This window comes from Quercus lobata, chromosome 10 (assembly GCF_001633185.2).
Source record: "Quercus lobata isolate SW786 chromosome 10, ValleyOak3.0 Primary Assembly, whole genome shotgun sequence".
NCBI lineage: Eukaryota > Viridiplantae > Streptophyta > Magnoliopsida > Fagales > Fagaceae > Quercus > Quercus lobata.
In genome coordinates, this window is record NC_044913.1 from 59,577,004 (window position 1) to 59,593,773 (window position 16,770).

At 34.1% G+C, this 16,770-nt stretch overlaps 1 protein-coding gene across 2 annotated transcripts; it reads right to left on the reverse strand.

Moving 5' to 3' along the window:
- Positions 1-2,319: 2,319 nt before the first annotated feature.
- Positions 2,320-12,875, reverse strand: LOC115964154 (mitochondrial proton/calcium exchanger protein). 2 transcript variants are annotated; one of them, XM_031083502.1, is made up of 15 exons: positions 12,747-12,875; positions 10,913-11,552; positions 10,487-10,799; positions 9,690-9,836; positions 8,166-8,254; positions 7,900-8,007; positions 7,084-7,210; positions 6,598-6,662; positions 6,337-6,511; positions 5,869-6,063; positions 5,699-5,746; positions 4,683-4,838; positions 4,486-4,568; positions 3,349-3,464; positions 2,320-2,736 (listed from the first exon to the last, which is right to left on the reverse strand). In XM_031083502.1, the coding sequence occupies exons 2-15, from the start codon at positions 11,506-11,508 to the stop codon at positions 2,654-2,656; spliced, it is 2,301 nt and encodes a 766-aa protein (XP_030939362.1). In that variant the 5' UTR covers positions 11,509-11,552; positions 12,747-12,875; the 3' UTR covers positions 2,320-2,653. The 2 variants fall into 2 exon arrangements, with proteins under 2 accessions (XP_030939362.1, XP_030939363.1); XM_031083503.1 differs by lacking the exon at positions 12,747-12,875 and adding an exon at positions 12,571-12,674.
- Positions 12,876-16,770: the final 3,895 nt, after the last annotated feature.

Genomic DNA, 16,770 nt, shown 5'->3' on the forward strand with positions numbered 1-16,770 from the left:
TATGCAGCCAAAAAAGAAAATCTTATTAAACAGTAAGGGATAAATGAGTGTGAATCCCCTCTAGGAAGCACTTTTGGGAAGAATGAAAAGTTATAAACTAAATTTATAACTTTGATAAATCTATAAATACATTTGATAAATATGATTAACCTAATCAAAACCTCCATGACCTCCATGATGTAGGAAGATGAAAAGTCAAATCATATGAGATGTAAAAAGCCAAAATAGTCAAAAACTAAAAGACAAGAGAGAATATAATTTCTATCTAATTAAAAATTTGTGGGTTACGTGTATATACATAGAAAAACAGAGAAAAAGAATGAAGACAGACTTTCAGAAATGCTGAAAATAGTCTGCATTAAAAGTAGAACAGAAACAAGAAAATACATACTCCATGACTATGTATACGTTATTGGCATCCTCACAGGCATCGTGAAATTTGAATTAACATAATTCAACTATGTCATTTACCAACAATTAACTCCACAGGTATAAGTGTTTGTAGAGTATAAGGGGTAAGAGCCGAGGTTCAAATCTTCAGGAAGGAGTTTCACACACATATACACTTAAATTAGACTAAAGTAGAATTCTATCTTGTATAAATATATATAAATATATATATATATATTAAAATAAAATAAAATAAAATAAAAAAGCTCCATTCTCATAATTGACTGATGTATGTGACCCAGAGTTTGCACATGCACTACCATGTGATTGGGACATCGTTAAATAATTGGGGACTTGGGGATTTCATCACAATGGTGGATTGGGGTTTCAATCTGGGGGGAAAAATTGGGGCTTTAGGTTAATTTTTTTGGTGAAAAGTGAGAGAGATTCTGATGAGTGCGATAGTAGAGGGATGGTGTCGCAGTGGTGGAGGGACAGTGGAGCATTGGTGGAGCCAAAGCAATTTTTGACTTAGGGATTTAAGGTTTACAAGAATCTGAATTTGGGAGAGGCAAGCACACAAGAGATGTGGAAAAAATTGGGTTATATTTTAATTTATTTTGAAAAAGAGTGTTTTAGTCTTTTAAGTTTGTTCCACCTGAGCAAAAAACATGTGCTTATCACATATAGTAGGATTCCGTTAAACATAACAATAAAAATAACACCAAAGTGCAAAATGTGATGAGTGTGATGGTTTAGGGTGCAAAGTATGCGTTTAAATAGTTTAGGGTGTAGAGTATAATTTGATACATAGTTTAGGGCCTTTAGAGTAGTAAAGTATAATTTCTCCAAATATTAAAAACCCAAAAGAAATCACATAGTATAAAACTATCTACTTATGCAATAGTATAAAAAATTATTTCAAAGGTATTAACAGAGACTCAAATAGATCCTTTTGTATATAATTTTAGAGACCCAAAAATGATTGTATCCCTCACAAACTAATTACAGATATCTTTTAGATAGCTTTTGAAAACCTAAAATATATGAAAAATAAACAGAAGGGAAATCAAGGCTATACATTGCTTGAACTCAATATGAGGAAGGCATATGCAAGCAGTGGCAGCTCCAAGTTATGGTTTGGGTGTTCATTTGAAAACCCTGACTTTGAAAAAAATTAAACTGTATATAATATTTTTGAAATATATATTTACCAATAAGTATAAACACAATTACAAAAATCAATAAGTTGAGTAACAAAAATAATGTTTTGGACAAAAAAAATTGAGTTGATTTAAATTGTTAATAGAGTAATACTATGGACACAAAGTATTAAGAAAAATACTAATTTTCACTTTATAAATTCAAAAGATCATATGTTTTACATTAAGACCTTGAGGATGACAAAAATGTTTAACTTATCCTAATCAGATGTTGGATTAGTCGATTCCACAATCCAATTGTTAAAATGAACTAAATGGCCTTTGACTGGTAACTTTTGACCTAATTAACCGAAGGTCAAGTAACTTCACATCACAATCGCACCCAATCATCAAAATTCATCTTTCTACATCAAAACTAATATTTTCCAATCGCTTTTCCCTAGTTTGACCAAGTCTAACTTGTAAGCTCAACATTAATTTAAAATCTTGAGACTGATTCCAAATACCACACCACTTTGAACTATAACCATTGAAATTTCTTTCGGTTTTAGCAGCCAAATGCACCAAAAAAAAAAAAAAAAAAGGAGGCTGACGAGCTAGTTGCAATTTCCAAGTGGTCCAGTCACATGCTTTGAGCAAGTTGGCTCAACACAGTTTCAACCAATTCCATTGGTGTCGACCGAAACATGAACAACCCTGACAATTATCTCAAGAACTATATTTGCCATTGAGTTACAAGGCTCTTATTTAAGTTACTACACAACCATAGATCTAATATAAGGGAGGGTTTTCTTTTTCTCATTTCAAGTGCAAAAAATAGCTAGGATACCCTAGAAGGCCCTAGTATTGTTGTGTGTGTACATATATTGTCTCTATCTATCAGGATGTGACTTTTACTATACTAGCAAGCATGTCTTTTGCATCAGACTGCTACAACAGTCTTAAAAACCTTTTTTACATGAGGAAAAAAAAAAAGCAACTTCCAAAAATAATTATCCACTGGAACTTGAAGCAAAAGGAATTTGGTTCAGAACCATTTTAGGAGTGAGATTTGAGAGCATCTATCAAGATCTACAATAGGAAATCAAACTAGAATATATCTACAAACCCCCGTCTTCAGCTGAATTTGCATCTTCTGCCCTACTACCCAGCTTGACAATGTCTTCTACAAGAATTTTCCCATCTGTTGCAATGAAGTAGACAATAATTCAGTTACTCTCTTTAATAATGCACCCTTAATTGATCAGAAGCTTTCTTCCTTTTTCTTTTTGAATTAATGTGTAAATAGAACAAGCCAGATAGCTAATACTGCATAATTACCCTGGACAAAATGATCTCTTTCCTAAATCCGCTCCTCAAAAGGATAGAATTATATGCTACAGGGGGGAAAATCAAAAAGCAGAGGGAAGAGTTCTTTTTTCTTTTTATTTTTTTTTTTTGTCATTGGTACACACATTTTGTAACCATGCGTTTGCTGGGAGTTGAACCCAGTCTATTGCTTGGAAGGCAATTATCCTAACCACTAGACGGGGGAAGAGTTCATTTTTTTAATGTGTAAAAGTGTTATCTTCAAAACAGTTAACCAGTAAAAGAGAAACTTAAAAACATGCATATGCTGAAACTTGTAAAAAATATTATGCAATAAAGGACTCATCTTCTTCCTTGCAACTCTATTACTACCTGTAAAATAAGGTTATTTGGAGAATTCACGATGCACAAGAACAGTTGATAATCTTTATAAATGAATTATAAACATCATAGAACATCACAAATTAAGAGAGGAAAAGAAACTGACCTCCATCTTTGGAAAGATTGCTAATGAGTTCTTGTACACCTTCTTTGCCCAATGTATCCTTCAAGTACATAGCGGCAGATGCAACCTCCTCCGGAGTTACTTTCCCATCATAATCCCTGCATACATGCAACATTAATACCATTTGACTACTTGAAGTACCCATATTAAGACAAGACTTGTTCCTTTGAACCCATATTAAGATACGGTGGATTCAAACCCTGACTCTCCTCGTTAGGAGAGACCAGGCATTAGCAATGAAAATGAGCTATAAGGACTATGAAGATGTAACAAACTTCTCCCAGTTGTCCATATGGAAGTAGTCTGTCACATAAGCAGCTTATCTGATGCAAACAGGTAAATGAAGATTGAGAAAAGGTGAAAGCTACCACAGTAGAAATGCCTTGGAGGTTGAAGTGATGTTTATAAGTCCAGGGTCACAAGTTGCAATCAAGTTTTAGCTTTAGGGATATTAGAATGAGTCATTGTAAAAGCTCTTAGGAAAATTTATAATGATACTTCTTTATACTTTAAAAATAATACTGATTCCAAGCAATATCACTTTATTCTCTTGTATTTCTTAAAATCTTGTTTCTCTCTCTCTGTGTCTCAAGCCCAAACTAACTGACAGTCTCTCTTGAATACATCCTGTGTACTAGAGTTGTGCCCCTTTTGTGCTCTTTCAATAATCAATAAATAAATATTAAATAACCCCAATGATTTACTTACAACAACACCAGTTATAAACCTTACCATCTACAAAATCAAAATGTTGTTTGAACCTCAGCCTATGACCTAATAGGAGTTATCCATCTTGACTGATAAAATCAAATTACCTTCGCAACCAAACCTCCATTCTTAATCTGAACTCAATGACCTTCATTGCCATATAAAAATCAAAACTCATTAAGAACCATAAGCTTAGCCACAATACCCACAAACTTTCTGTTTCTGAATTAGCCTTGGTATGCTGCCAATATCCACATACAAGGTTCTACCCCTGGAACTTTACCCACTTGACTGATATGAGACCATATCAATTACTACTAGAAAACTTCTCAAGTACCACAGGAAATCTTCATTGATCATACACATGGAAAAGAACAACAATGGAAGCATGATCAATAAACAATTACAAACCTGTCCAGTAGTCGCCAACGATCACCGATTTTGGCATCCACATCATCAATTTCCTGTTCAAGATTTTGGAGCATAGCATCAACCTGAAGAATACAAACAATACAGATAGTTAGTATCATGTTGTGTGCACTGGTAATGCTTATACCAGGAACTGAAAAACACAAGGAAAAAATTACTTGGTACTTAAATATTCTTACTCTCTCTATGAGTGCCGATGAAACCTCTTCACCTTCAGCCACTTCATCAGCATTATCACTTTCTTCTCGAGCAGCCGCAGCAGCCCTATATGCCTTCATAACATCTTTTTCACCATCAGTACCCTCTTTTTCTACCATGCTATTATAAAGTTCTATCTGAAACATCAAGGCAATCACATATGACTGTTAGCAAAAGATAAATAACAACCCTAGGATACATGATCATCTGCAAGCACTAATATAAGGAAAAATATACATGACAGAGCTGACTTTAATAAAGAGCATTAGTTGGTGAATCATTCAGGTTATCGGAATCAAACAATAAAAGATCATATGACCCTATCCCATAACAAAATTCATATCCACCCTATGAACAATAAAAATAAAGAAAAACATCATATTACTCAATTACAGAGAAATTTATTTTTTTCCTTTTCGCAAGTCAAGAGACAAATTGATTTGACAATCAAAGGTATTGCAAACATTGAACAAGCAAGACATTGAGGAAGAGAAGCATGCCAATAGTCAGAACTAGAAGTATAATTGCTCCTTATAGATAGATAAAACAAAGCCTAGAGTTTTTCTTTCCTTTTCTGTTTTTTTCTTTTGTTTTAACCATATTCTCCTCTACGTGCGACATCCTAACTAACTAAAATGAATGAAACTTTGAAGCCAACATAATACCAAAAAGTGCAGGAAAGATGCTAATCTTGATCAAGTTCCACATCATAGATATTCAAAGTTTAAAATAAATAAATACCTCCTTATTGGGGAAGAGAAGCATGTCAATAGTCAGAACTAGAAGTATAATTGCTCCTTATTGATAGATAAAACAAAGCCTAGAATTTTTCTGTCCTTTTCTGTTTTTTTCTTTTGTTTTATCCACATTCTCCTCTGTGTGCAACATCCTCAATAACTACCATGAATGAAACTTTGAAGCCAACATAATACACAAAAGTGCAGAAAAGATGTTAACCTTGATCAAGTTCCGCATAAAGTTTAAAATAAATAAATACCTCCTTATTGACGAGGCTCAGAAACTCTTCACGTTCTCTACTTACTGACTGGAAAAACAGAAAAGGGATGAAATAAATTAAAGGTTACACAAGAATACTAGACAATGTTAAGAAAATAAATTGAAAAACAGTATTATAACAACTCAAAGCTTTTAATTCACGGTCCTTACAGATGCAGAAGCCAAAACAGCCAATGCACGACTGAGTTCACAGAGGTGCTCTTGTTTTTCTAATGTTCTTTCTCTTGCTTGTTCGTGTGCTTCTCTTGCTGTTGGACCAGTCATCTCTTTCAGTGCCAGGTCCTCTTGACTAGCTTTAGATTCCTTCATTCTGGCTTGCTCTTCTTCCTCTTTCTCTTCCTCCTCCTATAATTCAAGTTAATACAAATCAAGTAATTCAAGATAAGTACTTGAGGATCAAGAAATTGCTAAGGAATAATCCTCGAGACAGAAGTCTTGTAGTGCACTAGACACCATTTTATTCAGATACTATGCATATTACTGTAACTTAAATAACCATTTTCTTATTCCTAAGTGATTTAGTTAATCTATAACTTATTTTATGGTTCACAAAACACTAGGCAAACACCAAAACTAGCTCATATAAGCATGTGGAGAAAAATATTAACAAAAATCAACCTTGATTAGCTCTTCCTGCATCTCAAGATATTCCAGTTTCCTCCTCCTTCCTGACACAGAATCTTCAGATGGCAAAGCTGTAACACCAACTGTATCTGTAACCTCATCTGGCAGAGAAGAGATTGTAGCTTGGAGAGCTTCCTCTAGCTTCAACTTCCCGGACACAACAAAAGCCCTACATATGTATCAACAAAATATAGATGTCCTAGAGTACAGAATGCAAAGAGGGTGAGCAGATTAACTGGTGAGGCTTCAAATTACCTGGAAAGGATCAAAAGAGAAGATGGCAGAGAATGATTGAGAGACAAATCCAACCAATCATGAAGCTGCATGGAGAAGTTAAATATTCATACAATAATTAATAAACTGAACAAAAATATGTTTGATATAATTCAAATCAGTTTATAAGAAGAAAAGAGCTACTATCTACTTCAACACAACTAACTCCCCTGCTTTTCTTTTCTTTCAATACACAACAGCGGAGGAAGTGGGGAAACTTAGTAAACCTTTTTGATAATTCAATTGCTAGAACAAGTGGGGGTAGGGAAATTCAAAACCCTGGCTCTCCTTATAAAGTAGAGCAGGGAATGCCACTGAGCTACAAGGCTCTTGGCGCATTTAGTATAACTAATATCGCCTAACAGTGTAAACACAATTCAGACTCAAGTTTGCAAACCTTACACAACACTTCAGTGACTAAGTAGGAGAATGGAATGAAATAAATAGGTACAGCTTAAGAAAAAAAACCTGTTGGCGCATTTCTTCCACTGAACGATTTCCAAGCATGCCTCGCTCCCTACAATCCTCACGAAGTTCAGCTTCTGAAAGGGATTCCACACCCTCCGCTTGAATCAATCTATCATCAGCTTTAATCCTGAAATAATAAACAGGGGAGGGGGGCATTCAATGAATTCACGCTTACATTAAGTAATACAAGCCTAATTTTTTTAGCACATAAAGTTGAATATTCTTGTAATGAATTTTTAAAAACCTACCAGGATATTTACATTTAGAGATAAAAATATAAGTTTTGGGAGTTCACTGATAATGTCAAATGTCAATCATGAAAAGACATCAAAAAGAGTAATAATTATGTAAATATTTTCAAGAAATGATTTTGTAGAGTTTTTACAAGATCCCCAAACAACAAAATGATGACCCAAATCTAATAATAATTAACAAATTATGTATGAGATTCCTTTAACACATAACTGATAACCTCACATTGCAAAAACTTTAAAAAAATTTAAAAAGTTAAAGAAAAAAAGTCTTCATTGCCAAAAGAAAATCACCTGCATTAAGGATTTCAATAATTTCCATAGCTAAGGGGTGAGCTAACAAGCTCCCAACAAATGAAGTTATCCATACTCATATTATTATGATGTCAAAATTCAACAAAAAGTTGCATCTTAGTCCTATGCTCTGAACTCTTTATTCCATTGACCCTCACCATGTCCAATTTCAAAACCACATGACCCTTTTATATATAAATATATATATATATATATATATATTTTAAAAAAATTAAATAATATGCTGATTATGTAAAAGTGTGTATCTCACCTCTGAAGCCTTTTTCGGAGCATGTAACGTAAGTATGCATCTGAAAAACTAAATTTGAATAATTTAGTGTCGATTCCCATGTATTTGCACATACTGAGTAAACGAGGCCTGAAAGGAGCAAAAGAAGCATAAACAGAGAAGTCATGATTGCATCTCACACAATAGCCAAATAATATTGATATCAATTACAGAAAAGGATGTGCATGGGGATATAACTTCAGATCTCAAAGTGATCATGATAATATCAAAGTGATCATGATAACAACCTGCTGATGTTATCTAGAGTAAGTTCATCATTAAACAACTTAGCAAAGCCCAAAATTTCTTCATTAGAGACACTGGTACCCCTTCTAACCTGCATTTAAATAAAAGGCAAAAATGTTAAAACATTTATATAAAATAGGCAAAAATGCAAAACTGACCTTCCAACTTTCACTCTTTTTCATTTCAATCATCTAACTTTCAATTTTGTCAATTCAGTCCTCTAACTTTCAATTTTTGTCAATATAGGATTCCATTAAACCCCAGTTATAGGCTGCTGTTAATGTCATTGAAACAACACCGTTTTCCTCTTCTTCTTTTTTTTTTTTTTTTTTGGGAATTAAAAGAAAAAAATCTGTAAAAAAATTTATAAAAAAAATAAAAAAATAAAAAAAATAAAAAATAAAAAAAAAAAAGAAGAAGAAGAAGAAGAAGAGGAAGAAGAAAAATTGAAGGGGAACAATGATGTCGTTCCCCTTCCCCTGAAATCAAAACCAACTTCATGGCGCCGGTCAGGGCTTGGTGGCTCACAGGGGACTATCTCTGGGGAGATCAGAAAAAACCCACCTCGGGAAGGAGATTCTTGAAGCCTGTGGTCGACGTTGACGACGATTTCAAGCTAGATTTCCAGGGCTTTAAGGACAATGACGAGTCCAATATTCATGAGGAAGATGAGCTCCTCAGTTTTGATTTTTTGCGTACTTATAAAACGATGAAGTACCCTTTCTCCATAGAGGTCATGCATTTCTGCTGCCTCTAGCTTTGACCACTTGGCACACCTCACAGGCTTGCACTAATCTCCATCACCAAATATTGAGCAATTGAAAAAATAAATAAATAAAAAGTTGTGTCTGCCCTGTTTGTGTATTAAAGTAGTGGAAATTATTGTTGGTGGTTGTGAGTCAGTGCTTGGGAGGCCTTGTGTGAGTTTGAGGGTTGTCTCTAATTTCTCTTCTGTGTTTTCTAGACTTTTGAAAGTGTGTGTGTTGGGAATTAAGGATGAGCTATTTGGGTGTTGGAATAAGTCCTGGCAATGTCCCAGTGTCTCATAGCATAAATGTGAAGGTAGCTGATAGGAGAGTGAGGGTGGCAGAGTTGGTGTTGAGGTGTGTGATCTGTGGCCTTGGAGTTCTTGGACGATGTTGACGACAATTTCAGGAGAAGGGGAACAACGTCATCATTCCCCTTAAATGTTTTCTTTTTTATTTATTTTTATTTTTTACAGATTTTTCTTTTTTTCTTTTAATTCCAAAATTATAAAAATAAATTAAAATTATAAAATAATAAAAAATAAAAAAAGAGGAAAACAGTGTCGTTTCAATGACATTAACGGCAGCTCATAATTGAGGTTTAACGGAATCCTACATCGACAAAAATTGAAAGTTAGAGGACTGAATTGACAAAACTGAAAGTTAGAGAACTAAAATGAAAAAGAGTGAAAGTTAGAGGGTCAATTTTGCATTTTTTTTCCTATAAAATAATAAGAGAGAGAGGAAAACCACAGAGGATCATGAAACTGAGCACCTAACCTTGTTCAAAAACTCATCAAGATCTTCTGCTGTTTTTCTAATTTCCCCACTCCGTGAGTTCTGAACTTCTTTTGCCATTTCTTTCGCTGTGTCCTGGAGAAACTTGGCATATTCTATTCTTGCATTTAGCCTCCTTTTCAGTGCTTCCTACATATTGAGCAATTAAATTAAACCAAATAGTCAATTTAAAGAATTTAATGAACCTAAGTGTGCATCAATATATTCTACAGAAACATTATCTAAAGATGCAAGTTCGTGTGTCTGCCTACAAGACAGAGCAAGAGAATGTATGTTGCCCACTTAAGTTACGGTCAGGAAAAACGAAATATTCAATTTTTTTTTTTCCTTCCCCACAAGAAATGGCTTAAATTCATGGTTAGCAATGTCATACACTCCATTCATCAGGGGAAAAAGAATCTCATGCACTATAATCAGCTTTTGTTGCATTTACTTAGATATTAAAGCATAAGCACAGACTTTCTATGTTTTTCCGTGGTCAGTTGCTCAATTCTGCTACAGCACAACAGCTCCCAGAGTTCACAGTTTAACACACACACAAACATCCTATTGTTGCATCCAGGAACTATGATCTTCATAATTTGAGAATGAATAAATACTAATTCGTAACAAAACTTGACAACTATATTAGATTTAAAAAGAAAAATTCCATGCAGGAACCATCATAACAAGTTCCAAAAAAAAAAGTGCAAGAAAAAAGCAGATGAGAAAGTCAAAACATCATGTGAGTTAAGTGAAAAATAAGATAAAACACTAGCAACACCCATCACAATCAGTACCTGCTCCTTCATCTTGTCTTGAAAGGTTGATGGCAACATGTTGGGAAATAATTTAAGAAATACTGGCAACAGAAACTCCATGAATGGCACTATGATAAAAACTGCAAAAGGAACTAGCCTAAAAATATCAGCTGTGGTTCGCGTTAGTTGTTGCCTCTCCCTTCTGGAGAGACTCTTCCCACCAGCAAGTTTTAATAGCAATCTTGAACTGATCCTTGTATCAGCCCAGAGTAGCTTAGTACCCAACCAGTAATGTTGCAGAGTTGATATAAATTCATCTTTCCAATGAACAAGCTTCTTGGCCCAATCTGCCCTGCAGGAAGAAATAGTAAAACCAACAAAAGCAGCAGCATTAGTAAAATCATGTTAGTAAAAGTTTTTCAGTTGAATAATACATATAAGCATCATTCAGAAAAAGAATTTAACCTGCTCATAGAAGCTACAGCTTTCAGAGCAGGACCAATCCCTAAAAACGTGGCCCATACTCTTTGCAAAACAGATTTAGCCTTCTGAGATTCTTGCAACCGTTTGGCCTTCGCTTTAGCCTTTGCACTACTCAAACCTTCAACAGCTTGATCACATTCCTCCGCAGATGCTTCCTTTCTCTTTTTATCCATCAGTTCTTCATTTTCTTCATCATCATTGCCCATGTTAGGCTGTTTAGCTGCAGCTGTAGAAGCATTTCGAATCAACAGTGCTGACATTCTGATCCCCATTGGAGAAATGTACTCTGATTTTACATTTCCCAAACCCAAAACCATAGTCCCATAATATCTATGCCTAATTTGTCCTAAACCTGAAAAGCTTAATATTCCCTCTTTTGCCATGGAATCTTTATCCCCACCACTCCTGCCATTAAAATATGTAAAAGGGTATTCCTCACTGGACCTTGAACCCCGTGAATCCGAATTTTGCATAGCATGCCCATGACCAATACAGGGGAAACTTTGAATTGAGCGTGTGGAGCCATTCACATAACCAGAAATAAGTCTCTTCCTCCTCAAAATTGCTCGAGAAGCCATTACTGAATACCTTTCTCTTTACAAAGAGAAACAGATTCACATTTCTGAAAATTAAAAAACCACCCAGTTAAGCTGCTAGATCATTAACAACAACGACAACAAATATATGAAATTGCCATAAACTATTAATCAAATAAAAATTGAAGGCATTGCACTATAATCTCATATAATACATTTCTTTATCAAAGTGAATTACGTAAAATAATCACCAAGGCCCAAGCATAATTACATCACTGAGAAGAATTACCATGTTTCAATAAACTCAACAATTTATTCCCCATATATATATAAGCTAAATTTGCATTTAGTTGCATTTGAGCTAGAATTCATTGGCAAAAAATCAAGTAGAAGAAAATGACATTTTGTTGTACAAATTTGTACAGAATCATTTGTACAAACATCAAAACAACATGCCTCTTTTAAAAAGAACAAGTAAAACAAAATGAAATCAGTACAAACTTGTACATTTTTTTTATAAATATTATAAAAAAAATGCGTGATTGATTTACAAAATTATTAAAAATATATAAATAAGTGTTAGATAAAATAATAAATAGGCGATTATTATAATATTTTTTAAAAAAAATAATCGTAGACTTTATAATATATATATATATATATATATATATAGTGTGCGATTTATTTGCTATAGAATATGAAACGGTAATTTATCTAAATATTATTATTATTATTATTATTATTATAATAATAAAAATAACTTAAAAATGACTTGAAATCAAACACAAATTTTTCATTTTTCTCTTTTTCCTTTCCTTCTAATTTCTAAGCAACCAAACAAAATTTAAAAAACCAAAACATATATATATATGAAAAATAATAAAACTGAAAAATAACATATATATATATATATATATCAAAAATATGCGCGATTTATTTGCAATAGAATATGAAACGGCAATTTATCTAAACGATATTATAATAATAAAACTTAAAAATAACATGAAATCAAAAAAAAACATTTTTCATTTTCTCTTTTTCCTTTCCTTCTAATTTCTACGCAGCCAAACAGAATTTAAAAAACCAAAAAAATCAAAACTATACCACGCACCTCAACTACGAGAATTTCGATTATTACATGCACACAACAACTTGTTATGCAAGAAACATCGACAATTTTCGGTTTTTTTACGACACTAAAACGGTGCGTTTTTTTGTTGAAAATTGTGAGGAAGATGAAGATGAAGAAGAAGAAGAAGAAGATGGAGTTATAGACTTACATTGTCGTTTTTCTGGTGAGCAATCAGGGCCGTTGGTGGTTAAATCAGACGGTGGATGATCGATCTCGCGCAGAGAGAGAGAGAGATTTTAGGGTCTGAGGGAAGAGAGAAGTGTGAGGTTTTAGAAGGGGTTATGAGTAATGAGAGTGAGAATGTGTTATAAAACGACGTCGTGTTGGGGGGTGTAATCGCGTTTTTTTTGGAGAAACGTACTCGCGTTTATGTGTTGACAATTGTTGGGTTTTTTTTTTATTGGATCCAGGTGGAAATTTGGGAATCGCTATATACTTGTTCTGCAAGAAAAAATTAGGAGAGGTTGTTTCAGTTTGTCTTTGTCACGTGGTCAATGGCGGATGTTTGGTTATCTAGAAAATTTAGGGACACTATTTTTATCACAATTTTGATGTGATTAATTGTTTGCGATGAAGAACAAAGAGTAGATTCATATAAAAATGATGAGAAATATTATATCTATAATTTTTCACAATAAAATTTTAAATGACTGGTTGTTATTTGTTGTTATTGATAGACAAAAATTTAATTTTTGTCACGGCTTTAAGAATTTCTTTTAGGGTAGTTATTAAAAAACTTAAATTATACAAAATATTTATATAAAAAAATTAAAATAAAATAAAATAAAAAACTTGAATATATAGTCATCACACACAAAAAAGAAACATGCAAATATACAAAATTTTATAATTTTTTTTTGCTAACAAAATGGAAAAGCAAAAAAAAAAATGTTGAGATAAGAATATTAAAGTGAGAGAGGGCCTGAAATAATGATATTGGTTTTTTTAATGAGTTTTTTATTGAATATTTTGTTCATTTGTTGAATATTTGACCTAATTTTTTTGTTGCTTGGGCTTTTTTTGTTATTATTTAAGCTAATTTTTATTTTTGTTATTTAGACATTTATTTTTCTTATTCAAAGAGATAAGGATTGTTAAGGGCCATTTGTGAGAGCTCAGGCAGAAAGAAAGAAAGCCCAATAATAAGAGCAACAAGGAATTGACAAAATAGATATCAAAAAACCATTAGACCCAAGCGGCAGAAATGATGGATCATAAGCCCAAAAAATAAACAAATGGGTCTTGAAAAGAAGCCCAAAAAGAAAGAAATAGCATCCCATGGGCAGGGTATAAGGTAGAAAAGCGAGAAAAGGTCGCCGCAGGCCCAGTGTAATGTAAACTAAGAGAGTAAGGGATTTATGGCAGGCCCATGAATCCAATGATGAGAATAAGGTTATTAGGCTAGGGAAGCCCAATGAAGTTAGTAAAAAACCCATGGGAGTGTGGAATTAGCAAATGGGCCGAAAAAACCCAAAAAAAGAAAATGGGCCATGGATGCTCAAAGGAAAGCCCAAAGGGACATAGGAGCACAGAAGTAAAAGCAAAACAGTGGTCATTTCAAGCCACTAAGAGAAGGAATAAACGGCTGGCCCAAAAGAGGCCCAGCAGGATTAAGTTATTACGGCAGGAATAACAATACAACATTGCAGGAAATAAAGAAAATTAAGGAGAGAGCCAAAGAAATGTAAGGCCCATCATCAAACATAGTCTAACTCTTGAATGGAGCAGGAAAACAAAGAAAATCTCATATAAGAGGTCAAAAAACATAGACGGCGAGTCTCCAGATCACGGCAAACACATGAGCAGTAGGCAGACTTTTAGACATATCTGAAAGGAAAACACGCGTAAGGCCTAGGCAACACCAGCCTGTACCCAGCCAATATGGGACGGATGTGGTCATGAGCCAGAGTTAAGAGGTAAAGGGGGTATGGTTTGGTGGTGGGGAGAGGGGAAAAGACCTATTTTGTGATTCCTGCTCAAGCCCTTTTGGGAGGTACGTCCTGTTAGGATGACAAACCACCCAAAAGAGGCAAGGTTGAGGGGAGAATCGCTAGGTGCATGCCTTAAGAGTAGAGAGAGAGAGCATTTATGCCGTGGCAGGTAAGAGTGCTACGGTGGACTGACGAATTAAGCAAACCTGCCTTTGTCAAGCAAGGGTGAGTGGCACACAGACGAGCCCTTTGGTGGTCAGCAAGTACGCCCAGACCAAACAAAGGCAGTTAAGGGGCAAAGTGATAAAAAAACTAGTCACATCAGGCACTATAAAAGGACACTTGCCATGCCCTAAAAAGGGGGTCGAAAAACAGAGGGTATTCACGGAGTAAAAAAAAAAAAAAAAAACAAAGTAAAAGAAAACAAGAGAAAGAAAAGAAAAACAGAGGAGAGAAAATTGAGAAAAAAAGAGAAATAATGCAATGGGTATGCACTAGTAGGTCGGTTTCCCTCTCTCCCCCTTCAAATCCTGCTTTCTTCCAAAACATAACAAAGATTCCTCTTGGACATTAACCATTCAGGTTCGACTCCCTCAAAACCATTAATCCCCACGACAGGATCTTTTCCTGGGAGATTATTTGCATTGAGAGGAGGCATTCTCCCCTCTTTGGTTTTGCTTCTGCAGACCAAACTTAAAACTTGACTTTGTGCCCGTTCTTGATTAGTTCATATTATTTTCTTTCTCCTTTACTTTCTCTGTAAATTACATTATCACAACTATAATCATGTTTTATAAGTATGGATTACTTGGCCATTTTTATTAAATAGTTAGAATACGATGTTTTGTTATTATTATATCTGTCTGTCGTAACTCATCTGAAACAGTTCTGCTTACCGTAAACCTACTCCTGGTAGACGAGGCATAGTTTGTGCACAAACCGGCCCAAGTTGAGTACAGTTGGACCGGTTTCAACTCCCTTACTAAGAAACATTTGGGCCCATTACCGCAGAAGGTAGCCCAGCTCAACACGCAATACACAAAAAAGGCCCCCACAAGGATTATGTTTTGCACTAAATTATTTTTGTGAGAAATCCTAAGTTCACAAAGTTTCACAACAAATCATAGGTAATAAATTGTTATTTATAGATAAAAAAGTAATGTCAATGATGGACTCAATTTAAAACCAATAATAATTTGCCACCTAGGATTATTTGTGAAATTTTTGTAAAAATGTTGTAGGCATAATATTACTCTTTTTTTTTTAAACTCCAATTCTCAATATTATCATGTGGGTTAGGAAAAACAAATTAGTTTAAACTTTTTTTTTTATTGACAATTAGGATAGTCTTATGACCACCCTCACTCACAAGTGGAGCTGCCACTACTTAACAATTTGCATGTTAGAGTTTGTGGCACAAAAGTTATGGTTCTAGAAGAACTCTTAAATTAGTAACTACAATAATTTTCAACCAACAATTCAATAGTCCAAACATAGTAAAGCAAAGTATTTTGGGAACGGGAATGGTCAAGAACCTGAAATCCAGAGCCTCATGTATCATATTAGCAAAAACAAGCTCATGGATCATATCAAGCTTAAAAATTAACGGAAAAAAAAATAATAATGTTATTTTTTTAAAATAATAATGTTAGGAAAAAAAATTTCACAACTTGGTATAAGTTGTGATTGAATTAAAATTACTTTTATATGGATCCATTGATCCCACATCAGGGAGAGACACCTCCTACCCGCAACATATATGCATGAACTCACATACACCCCACATATGGGCTCATGCATATATGCTGTGGGTGGGAAGCGTCTTTCTCCAATGTGGGATTGAGCAAATCCATGAAAGTCTTTACCTAAAGCGGGCAATACCTTCTAAGGGAGAGATTTGTCCCTCCACTGGAGGAAATATTGTATACCTATATTTATTATTTTTATAAAGGGAAGAATAAAGGCTTTAATATAGTTTCTTATTTTTAATTTCCCAAATTGGAGGAATTTGGAGGAGGGATTCTGGTTGTTAGTAAAATAAAGATTTGGTATATTTACTTCCTATTTTGCCCTTATTATTTTATAAACATAGAGTTCAATAAATTAATGGTATATTTGTCGATTTCTTCCTATATTAATATTTATCATTTCTTATCTTTTCCACCTGTTGAGGGCCATTTGTGAGAGCCCAGGCAGACAGAAAGAAAGCCCAATAATAAGGATAACAAGGAATTAACAAAA

Bases quoted from the DNA above. Each gene is read 5' to 3' on its own strand.
- LOC115964154 (XM_031083502.1), bottom strand. From the start codon at position 11,508: ATGGCTTCTCGAGCAATTTTGAGGAGGAAGAGACTTATTTCTGGTTAT. The intron at 8,255-9,689 runs GTTAGGTGCTCA...ATTTAAATGCAG, and splicing joins TTGATGAGTTTTTGAACAAG to GTTAGAAGGGGTACCAGTGT. The intron at 4,569-4,682 runs GTAAGAATATTT...TGTATTCTTCAG, and splicing joins CATCGGCACTCATAGAGAGA to GTTGATGCTATGCTCCAAAA.